This window comes from Limulus polyphemus, unplaced genomic scaffold, assembly GCF_000517525.1.
Source record: "Limulus polyphemus unplaced genomic scaffold, Limulus_polyphemus-2.1.2 Scaffold2791, whole genome shotgun sequence".
Lineage (NCBI taxonomy): Eukaryota > Metazoa > Arthropoda > Merostomata > Xiphosura > Limulidae > Limulus > Limulus polyphemus.
This window is the reverse complement of record NW_013668401.1, coordinates 6411-18326: the sequence shown is the minus strand read 5'-3', so window position 1 is coordinate 18326 and position 11916 is coordinate 6411. Positions and strand designations below refer to the sequence as shown.

General features: G+C 37.4%; 1 protein-coding gene across 3 annotated transcripts in view; it reads right to left on the bottom strand.

Annotated features, from left to right (window-relative positions):
- LOC106467908 (F-box/WD repeat-containing protein 2-like) overlaps window positions 1-11916 on the bottom strand; it is a 24336-nt gene that overhangs the window by 7367 nt on the left and 5053 nt on the right. For all 3 annotated transcript variants that reach the window (XM_022396130.1, XM_022396132.1, XM_022396131.1), the window contains 2 exons: window positions 9404-9886; window positions 8113-8902 (listed from right to left, as the gene is read on the bottom strand). In XM_022396130.1, coding sequence (XP_022251838.1) covers window positions 8113-8902; window positions 9404-9886 — 1273 coding nt within the window. The remainder of the gene's footprint in view (window positions 1-8112; window positions 8903-9403; window positions 9887-11916) is intronic.

Genomic DNA, 11916 nt, shown 5'->3' with positions numbered 1-11916 from the left:
TACTCTTTTACCAACGAATAGTGGGATTGACCGTCACATTATAACGCCCCCACGGCTGAAAGGGCGAGCATGTTTGGTGTGACGGAGATTCGAACCCGCGACCAGCAGATTGCGAGTCGAGTACCCTAACCACCTGGCCATGCCGGGCCTAGTTGGAGGGACCAGTGTGAGGGAAAGAAAGAAGTTACCTTCAAAAGCATCAAAAGGACACTCCCTAAGATGAGATAGTCAGATTCTAAGATCATATGTGGAGAACCACACCACTTCTGAACCAGGTATACACTTTGCCCATTGTAGAAAGATTTTGCATATATGGGTGGAAAGCAGAGGAGCACATCCAATTTGGAGAGAACTATGGCTGGAAAATGATCCGAACCATGCAATATTTATGAAACTCAGTCCCAGAAATTATAAAAGTGAGTAAAATGAAAGGTGGCTAGGGAGTGACGGACTGTACACAGCAAGTGAACTACATCCAAAATCCATGCCATTGGGAAAGGACATCTATGCAGGGGTAAGATGAGGATCATACTGTCAGTAAGTCAACTACAATCCAAAATCCAGGCCACTGGGAACCAACATCCATGTGGGTAGGAAAGAGGATCATATCATCTTCACCTCAAGTTCATAGGACTGGTGGGAATCTAGTACCCCCAACTCATAATGTAAACCACCTCCCTCAAAAGCAAAAGTGACCAAAACCACCCCAAGCACATTAACATCTGGATAAGAAACATCGATGGATAGAGGAAGGGAAAGAACCTTTACAATCTGCAGTTACCTCCACCATAACCCACAATACTGATGGGGTATAAATGAGGGAGGAATAAAGACATCTGTAATACATGTGTTGATTGGTTCTATCTAAACCCAAAACCTAGCCATTGAGAATCAACATCCACTTGGGGGTAGGATGAGGGATGGTGAACTGCAATTTTGATTTCTCACTCCCATTTGTTTTAATGTTTCATATTGGAGGATATTACGTCATCCACACCAACAGAACACTACCACCCTACTCTCAACTGAATGATTTTATAATAATTTCTATTTATTGTTTGTAGTTCATTAACCCATTCAGGAAGATGTCTCCACAGTCCACCAGCCCAATGGCTTGGAACTGAAAAGTGGTAATGACTCTAAAACTCCACCAGAAGAAAAGGGGGATAAAATACAGTGGAGAGTCTGGAGAACAAAAACACTTAAGACAGTGCAATGGGTACCATGAAACCCTATTTTTAAAAGCAGACCACAGCAATTTATTCAATACAAGACATGGCAGGGATGGGCAGCTATCTTCTTCTGCTTTATCCATGTAGTCCATGGGTGGGTCCGAGATGGGCAAACTTATGAAGCAATTTTATAGCAAGGATAAACCTACAAGCAATCTTGTTTAACACCCCATCTTTGCAGTGTGCATTATGTGGCCATGGAATTATAATATGTAAGCTGACATGGCTTGACAGTGCAGATTTGAAAGGCTAAAGAATGTCTGATCAGGCACCACTTGCCACAAGGGGGGATCCAAACAATGAGTAATAACAATAAAAAGGGATATAAGATCTCTGAAAATAAAATAAAGAATAATAAAAGATAACTTACACACACAGTGAAAGTCTCTCTGAAGTCTGAAGAATGACTACAGGTGGAAGATGATAGCCTAAAGAGGAAGAACCTGCCATCCTATGCAAATATTGAGACAGGAACATATTAGTAGTACACCACATGCCCTATAGGAGAATTTCCTCCAATGGATGAAGATGGGATGCCAGAGAAAAGGTAAGGTATCAAATTTGATGAGAAGACATCTAGAACAAAGTACAGGAGGAAAAATAAAGGGGAAGAAGACAATCAAATCAAAAGCCAAACCCAATTGTTTAGGATGGAAGGAGAAAAATCACAAACAGCAGAACAATGCCAAGGTATAAAGAGGCAGGAAAAGGAACCATGGAAGGAAGCCATGCAGGCAATATAACAGCAAAGAGCATGTACAGGACATAGAAGTCTATCCAGATCAGGCCGAGGATAGAAGTGGGAAAAGAAAGTGAGGGAAATCGGCGAAAAGGAGTAGTTACCCTCCCTAGCTGCCAAAGTTTTGGGGAGGAAAGAATAATCTGGCAAATGAGAATATATGTTGGATGATAAAGATTACATAAAACCTCAATGGCAAACAAATCATCCTATGCCAGGCCTCTCTCAGCCTTTTTTGGATGGGATTTCACTATGACTCTCTTAAGGTAGCCAAATGCCTCGTCATCTAATTAGTGACGCGCATGAATGGATTAACGAGATTCCCAATGTCCCTATCTACTATCTAGCGAAACCACAGCCATGGGAACGGGCTTGGAAAAATGCCAGAGAGCGGAGAGCGGACCGCAGGGTCCACGTTTCTAGTCCTAGTGAGTCAGGAAACCAAAGAAACATTGAAAGATTTCTGGCAAACAACCTCAGTCTGGGATTCCAAGGAGTCAGGAACACCTCCAAAGACCTGGTCTGTAAGAAAAAGACCAAAATGAAGGTCACAGAGATAAAAGAATTGGAAATGGACAAACAAAAGGAAAGCATCCTGACTAAGAGGATCCCAGAAACAAAAACCTGTTCAAAAGAAAAAACAGTAGAGTAAGAAATAGAAGCCCAAATACCAAACAGATATAAATAAGTGTCCCCAAGAAAACTACCCATGTCACAATAGAGAGTGAAGGGTGGAAATTTAGTAAAGGAGCTGGGAGAAAGTAAGATGAAGATAAATAGGTTGTTGGAAAGAAAGAGATAAAGAGAGAGACAAATTAGTACCCCAAGCAGACTGAAAAACTGGCATTCAAGAAAAGTAGAAGAATCACGATTATTTGCCATAGAAAAGGGTTCATACAGACAAGGAGGATCAGGAAAATGATGATCAATGACAAGTTGGGACAGAAAGGCAACAGTGTTTGTATGAATGTCACGGGAGGGGGGAAAATTAACATTTACCTGAATTGAAAATTTATTTTCAATAATACTAACCTCCTCTCTCAATAATAGCTATTATTTGACTGCCATGGTTTCTTCCTTTGCCCATCTAAGCATTGGTCTGAGTTTTTCTCGCATGCTCCAGTCTTTTATACCATTAGCGATATTTGTCTTATGACACTCTCCACCTACGTCGATGCACCCTCTATAGTGATACTGTATGTAAACACCTAATTCAGATAATGTTGTCACATTTTTGAGACTGACTGCATCCCATGCTCTAACATTGGCTCTGAGTAGAAAGGAAGAGCAGAAGTGTGTGATAGGAGGTAAATATTATTGGAAATACATTTTCAATTTATGAAAATGTTAATTTTCATTACATACATACATACCTCCACTCCCACTTATAACTAGAATCCCACATTGAGAAGGTGGAGGGCATTATCCATACAGAAAGCATCTGCATAGATCATGGGTGTGTCAGTAGAAGATTGGCACCCTAGCAAGGGAACCACAATACATTCAGAACAGTTATGCTCTTCACCCTGAGCTTAATTCCTGTATTGTGGGTGTAATTGTACATGATTGATCATCACTTTAAGCCAGCCCCAATCAGATAGCTGAGGTTCCACTACTCAGGGTTGGAATTAACTCTTTCAGCATGAGCTCGGTACCCAGCCAATAATGAGCAATCAGAAGAACCCAACAAAGAGTGGTATTGATGAGAGAGATCACCCAATGAAGTATTCTGATAGGAGTATAAACATAAAGATAATTGTGGGACCAATCTTGGCTGAATGTATTGATTTCCAGAGCCTGAGGATGAGGGATCAGTGACCAAAAGAGAGGTAACTTGTGACTGAGGCTCGTAGCAGTCATCCACGTGGGGAGAAACCCACCAAGTGCAAAGCTCCCCAAAAAACAAGGGAATCTAAGGACCACTCTGTCAGATATATCCAGTTGGGGCAGGAAGGATGATCTGCAACAATACTGAAAACACACGGTATATGACACACACAATGAGATGAATGTGTTGAGTATGGGCACAGTATAAGAGATCCAATGTCCAAAAACATAGATCTCTAAACCAAGTGTCCCCTTGGTTATTGATATGTGCCACCACCATAGAATTGTCTGAATGAACCATCACCAGACAATGTCAAGTGAGAAGAAGGAAGTGATTCAACATCCATTGTACAGCTAGAAGTTCGAGAACATTGATATGCAAAGCACTTTCCTCCACAGACCAACAGCCCGAAGCTTCCTGAGGGTTGACCCATGCACCCCATCTCTGCAGGGATGCATTCATGAAAGAATGTAGATCCAGAAGCAGAGGAGGAAGTGGCACACTCACTGAAGTATGTCCCTTGTCCAACCACAAAAGCAGCTTGTTTTGCAGGTTAAAAGGAAAGGTAACAGGAGTAAAAGGAGGATCCCATGAAAAGTTCCATTGATCGTGAAGAGCCCCATGAAGGGATCTCTTATAGGCATGATCGAGAGGGACCAGTCATGTCATTAAATACCACATTTACAAAAGCGATACAACCTTGCGAGCAGTAAGTGATTGAACCGAGAGGGCATGGCAAACTAATAATTCCATAGAACGAAGTCTTACAAGAGAAGGTTGGGCCCAACTGATACGAGTGTCGAAAAGGACCCCAAATGGATATGATATTGAGTAGCTCTGAGGAAGGATTTCTCCAGTTTGATTAACCAGCACACTCAAGCAGCCACTGAAAGGAGCTGCCAAGTATGGCTGGCCAACTCCAATTTGGAATGAGCCAGAAGAAGCTAGTCATCCATGTAAAAGTGAAAACTCAAACCCAAAGCATGAAGATTGACAAACTGAAGATAAAGACAAGACCGAGGTCATATACGTATATAGAGATAAGTATTGGGGACATCCATTTTGGTCATCCATAATCCCAGAGAAATGATCCACCATAGGTAAACCGGGGCAGGTGAAAGGAGCAGTTTAGGCAAGATAAATCTATGGTAATTGTTGGGAAGAGGTAGGATGAGAAATGGTAATATGTAACATATGGGGCTCTGACTGAGACAAACGTGCAACAATATTGGTAAGAGTGGATTGTTGTTGGACCAATGCCACCCATGGCTCTAGCACTTCTGGGATCGTGTCAATAACGTATCCCCCACAGAAATGGGGCCATACGTAAATCCTGAAAATAAGTTGATGGTAAATGGCCCTGAGCCAAAATCACATCACAACCTAGAAGGTCTTAAACGACAGAGAAACCATGAATGCAATGCCAGAGTCAAAGACAACAAACGAGGAAAGAAGAAAAAAGGTATCCCCAGAAACCCTCTCAGGATTTTTGTGGAGAACTTCAGAGAGGAGGTGTAGAAAAGAAATATACCATGAATAAGTTGTAAGGGTAATATGCAAGCAAGAAAACTGGGCATGGGTCAGACTGACTGGTGATTCGAGAGTCACCCCCAAACAAGCAATATAGAACCTAACAACTGTTGGTCCAAAAAGGGGTAGTCAGCACAATGGTGTGAAAGCTTGAACTGCTCTGAAGCCCACCGGGAGCAAGGCATGCTAATCCCATCGCTTAATTGTGAGGCAAGTTGATCAGCATGAACCCGAGTATCAGGGGAGGAGGAAAAACCAAAAATGGATGAAAGGATTGTTCATGTTGTAAGGAAGGACTTGGCTCATGAGAAATAGGAGAAAGGAATAAAATGTCACATACTTGAGAAACAAAATCCAAAAAAGACAGAGTTAGGCCTAACCAATTCCTCAGGTGGGGGATGGGAAGGTATAGCAAAATCAGGAGGCATAAATAGAAGATCCAACTCCTCATCAGTCTGAACAAGCTCTGCCTGTTCAGGAGAAACCAGGGCAAGGTCCAGAAACAAAGGCTGGCCCATGTAATGTTTGATCTCCTGGCAGATAAATGCGGATAACTCCACCATCAGGTCACCCACAACTGAGACCTGAGAAAGAATGCTAGTTGCTGGTATGATCCCCGAATTGATAACATAAACTTCAGAATTCACTGTGAAGAGTCCACCAAATTCAAGCAGTGGATTTAAAAAATAATGCAACTGGAGCTAACTAATAGAATTTTTTAAAGTGAAGAAATGGTCTGAATGAAAACTCAATAATTAAAGAAAACCACTTCGTGAGGAAACTAAAGCCGAACGTGGATTGTTAAACATGTCTGAATAGAAGCATTGCCAAAGGAGAAGTGATAATTCGGTAGATAAGTATAGAAGGAGTCACATTTGTCACGTGAGCATGTCATGCCCTTATTGGTGAAGAAGTGATGCATGATGATGTGCATGAGAGACACATTGGAATATTACAATTCCAATATGGGGCAAAAGGCTTGTGGAATGCATAAAGAAAAAGTATGCATATTGAAGGCAGCACCAAACAGGAATAGCTAATTTTGAGAAGAGGTAAGTATCATATCGGAACAACGTTATTATAGAAAAAACAAAATTGTAATCAGGTGGGTTAGACAAAATTATAAAAACAACCAAATTAAAGGAAAAACTGAACATGTGCAGTGCCAAGGAAAGAAATGAGCATATGATCCTGTGTTCATGGGGATTATTGCACATGGAGGTTATGTCCCCCTCCTATTTGTGGAGTGCTACAGCATTATGATGATTATATTATAGGCCAGAGGTTCCCAAACTATGATCTGTGGCGCCCTGGGGGTTCACCATAGTACTTAAGGGGGTCCCCAATAATACATAAAATTTATTAAATTACCATTTACTGAAAGAGTAACGAATAAAATAAAATGTGAGGTTTCTCTCAACTTGCTTATATGAAATCGAAGTATAGAAATAAGATCAATGTGGAAACGGATCTTTATTTGAAACTGTCTGAAAATGACCCAGAAATTTGCAAGATTATTTCAGCAAAGCAGTATCATCCTTCACATTAAAGTAAGTCATAAGTTGTTTTTTTTCATTTTCCATATTTAAATCTTTTTACATTGTTCTTTTCTTAAAACTAGAATCAAGCTGTAAAGGTAGTAAAATATGCATATGATACATCAGTTATGCATGATAAAAACTATTTTTAATGGGAGGTGGTCCACCAATACAGTAAAGAAGTTGAAGGAGGTCCACCAGTTGGCAAAGTTTGGGAACCCCTATCATAGGCTATTGCAATACACAGACATGTAGAGGTGGGAGGTGGCTTGTAGCATGAGCAGGAAATTCCACAGCAGGTGCACATGAAGTGAAAGCTTTTTATAGTGCAAGGTAAGTAATGTTTCTGAACTTCAATGTTCAAATATATTAAACATAAACTGCTTTTCCCAATGAAAATATATATACACATACAATTCATTCAGAACCTGCATCATACTAAAATCATTCTATGCTATGCCAGTACATTAAGTCAAATCAGACATTAGCAATTACAAATCCAGCATAGTCCCAAGTTTCTGGAAGCTTATAATCTAAACATTTCATTGCTGAAGTTCTCTCTCTCTATTGTTAATCATGTCATTCTTATGTATATGAAAATCTTACCTTGGTTTTTGAATCCCATTTTAAAAGCTCTGGATTAGTGATGAAAAAGTTCAGCATCATTATACATAAAACATAATTTTTTCAGGCCTTTACATATACATTCATCAAATCTTATTGTTCAAACAAAAAAAAATTCATCAGTATATGATTATCAATTTAAATCTAAAAATTTGTTTTTATGTGGAACACCCTGACTAATAAATGATTCTGCACACATTTGCTTCCTCTTTTGTCTTCAGTTACTTAAGAATTTAGACAAGTAATTTGTGCCTAGAATAGGTTTTCCCACACATATTTTACACAGCTGAAAAATGAGAGCTAGTGAAATAAAAAAGAACTTCGGTTCCAGTTGGAAATACTTATGAATGTTGTAAATTGTATCCAAAACTCACAAACTTTCTAAATTCTAAATACAAATGGATTCCTTAAAGATGTAAAAAATACTCTTTTTTTTACACATTTCTTAAATTTATTGGTACAAGTACAATGAAACTAAATAATGAAATGATTAAAAGGAACTTAGAATAAGCTTAAGCTTTAATTTCAGAATTTCTATGGGAAATTATGATTAAGACAGATGCTTTATAGTTAAATTATTTGTTTAAATATTTAGAAAGGCCAAACTTCTAAAAGTCTCACCTTGAACAGGGCAGATTTGACACTGCAACCAGATCCAAATTGTTCATGTCAAATGCAAAAAAGTTTGAGCTTCCAAAATTATTCAAATGTGCAACTACAGCAGCATATCTTTTTCCAATTCCAAGTAAGGCTTTAATTTTTACATTAAGTCTGATCTCTCTTGCCATTTTCCCCAACCTCACATTCCACTTACACAACAAGGAATGACCACGTAGATGAGGGTCCTGTTTAACAAAATACAGGAAGGCGTTGTCAAAGTGCAAACCTGGTATAAATAAATTCATACCATCCATATGAAGTGGAATACTATACAGAGAAGTGATATACAATCCTTCAGGTTCTTTCCACACAAAGCCTAGACTCACAGCCCAGACACGAACTTTACTCTTGTCCATACTAAACATGAGATGACGCCGATTGTCACTGTTGTCTAACCTTGGAAATGAACAAAGCAAGACTTTCAAAACCCATGACGTGTGTTCTTGTAAAGTTGTGAGAAGTGTTCCTCTTTTTAATGACCAGAACTTAATCTTTGTATCACTTGAGCCACTGACCAAGACACCTAAGTCTTTAGAGTAATCAAATGTGAAAACTGCACCAACATGCCGCTGATATTCCACTGTTCTCTGACCTGTAACCATGTCCCAAGATACAAGGTGACCAAGGTAAGACGACACTATTATCCAGCTTTGATCAAATCTGATTGAGGCTACACTGGCATATGTTCTCAGGGTCAATAGACATACATTAGTTTCACAATCCCACAGTTGTATAATTTTGCTTTCTGAGGCTGGTAGATGGTTTGAAAAAGCACACAAAAGAAGACAAAAAAAACTGAAATCATATATAACAGTTTTCTTAGAATTATGTGTGAAACTGTTTTAAAACTTACTTAAAACTTTTTCCTTATAAAAACATACTTCCAAAAGCATCTATATTGTTGTGTAACTATTATTAAGTTTAAAAATGTTCTAAAAAAAAATCAAAAACAGTTTTGATTATAGAAATATCATTATTAAAAATTCCTAGTGTTTAATATGAAAATATTCATAGAACTATTAGGGTGAAAAATTAGTTTCTTCACCATCAAAATCTAAATCATTCACTACTGCTTGAAAACAAGACTTTATAGAACAAACAAAACAAGTCATAACCAAAATCATGTATGTGCATTATACTTATTAGTTTTATAAACATACTTACTTAAACATCTAGAAAAAATACAAAATTAACAACTCTAATAACAAAACAAAACTTTTAAAACTTGGTTCAAGATCAAATTTCATTATACCTGTTGCAAGTTTCCCATTAGCATAATACACAGCAGTAACCTTTCGGAGATGACGATCATACACATGGTGATCAAAGCACAGACCTTTCCTCAGTTGAACTCTTCTATAATTCATGTCAATAAAGAAACGCTTCCAATATGGTCCATCTGAGCTAAGAAAGTCTCTGTTGATTTGAAAGCCATATCTCCTACATGCATTTTGCCAAATTTTGACAGAAGAACTAATTACATGATACCATAGCCGACTAATGCAACAACAAACCATCAAAGTTTTTGGATCAAGATACAACAATAGTTGTTCTCGCAATTCTGGTGGCAACAATTTTAAAAAGTCAAGACAGACCAACTGTTCAAGACGATTGTAAAGAAGATGAAGTTGTGTAGTTCCACTGAGTTTTATGATATGGTCAACAGTCTGGTTACGTTGTTCATCATTCAACTGACTGAATTTCACACTCACCTCCTTCAACCAGCTTTGAAAATCTATAAAAGATATAAATAATGCATCAGAACTAGCATTTTCATGTAAACTTAACGTTCAATATTATATCTAACCTATTCAACATGTAAGATTACCCTTCATCACACATTTCTAGCAACAAGTTCATTATGATGATTAATTATTAGATACTGGTTTTTCAAAAGCAATTTAATTTTTACTTGAAGGGCAGGACTAGAGAAAATGAATTCTATAAATATATGATTTTACTTGTAAATAATACACTGTACTTTAACAACACATCTTACACAAATATCTAACAGAGTATTGAGAAGATCCTAATAGAACTCATCTATAAATAGTTTGAAATGTCAAAGATGTTAATATTAACTATATCGTATTCACCAAATTAAAATACATGTATTTTACCATTGATTTTTCTCTTGTATGTTTCATAAAACTTTATCAAAATATGTGTGTGTCTGTTCTAACTTACTAATATCTGACATCAAAATTATAAAATGGCATCATTAACAAAAAAATGTTATTATCTTTATTAAATTAATAATGTTGCCTAGTTTAGAACGATGATAAAAAGCAACACTATTGTATGTTCTCTACTACTTGAACAATGCTTAAGAAAGGCTGTACAGAAGTACCCATATAAAAACACTTTTTATAGTCTTTACTATTTGAACAATGGTCAAGACAGGCTGTACTCAAGTACAGTGAAACCTTGTTAATCCAAACAAATTTGTTTGCATTATCGAGACATCGGGAAACATGATAATACAATGAACACTACTAGTAGCAAGCATTACCAATCAATAACTGTATCGGTTCAAACTAATAAAGGTGAGCATGCAAATAGCAAGCAGAAAGCAACTTTGTGTGTAATAAACTTATCAGTTTATTATTCCATGCGTAACCAATAAATATACAAGTTGCATAATCAAAGACCAATTTCGTTATCTTCACATAAAACATCACTTTATTCAAATCAATTACTTACTTACTTACATAATACATAGTATTGCTTTTGTGTGAACTTTTTTTCTCATCACCTTTAAGAAAGTAACACATTATGATATCACCTTCACATAAGTCACCATTTTGCTCCAACCATGTAACCATATCTTTAATGCTAGATCGTGCTTTATTCAAACTGACTGACTTGACTGGTGAATCATTTTCAATGTTAATTTCACTGTTACCACACTCTTTGAAAAACACAATGGAAGTGATGTCTGCATCTGACAACTCTTGACCAGTTGGTTCTGCTGAATTGCTGTTGAGCCACTGATCAGCTGAAATAGCATCATTACTACTCAAGATTAAGGTATGAATTCCATAAATAATTTCTTTAATAACTTCTGACATTTGAACAGGCTCAGGAGTTTCACTGTCTTCAAGCTGCTGCAAAGTCTTCACATACTTGAAACAGTTTTTGATAGTTTCTATGGTAACATTGCAGTATTTGTAAAGCTTCACAGACATTTACAGCCTGTGGATCATTATTTTCAGCACATTTTATATACTTTTTAATCAGCTAATACCAGTAGTAAGCTTTGAATGATCTAATTATGCCAGCATCCATAGCCCATATCACTGATGTGGTACAGCTCCTGATCTGGTGCAGCATGACAAGTAGTGCTGTCCACAAGTAGAATGATTTTTCTCTTCTTTGAGTGAATCATTCAGTCCATATCCTCCAGCCACTCCAAGAACAATGCTGAAGTCATCCAGGCATTCTTAATCCACCTGAATCTTCCATGAACAGCAGAGTTGAAATTACTTCCTAAGCATTTTGGTCACTTAGCTTTCAAAATCATAAGTGGCCACAACTTGTCAGTACCACTTGCACTGGCAACAAAAAACAACTATTATGTGATATTTAGATTTTAACATAACATAATATTTTGGGACAACATGAGACCTATTGGTCCCTCTCAGCTATTCCATCCTCAAAACTAAATTAAAATGATTAAAAAGAATAAAATAAAATTTTAACCCCAGCCCTTTTCATTCATATACTTATCAAGCTTTTTCTTAAACTCACTTAAATTTACTGCCT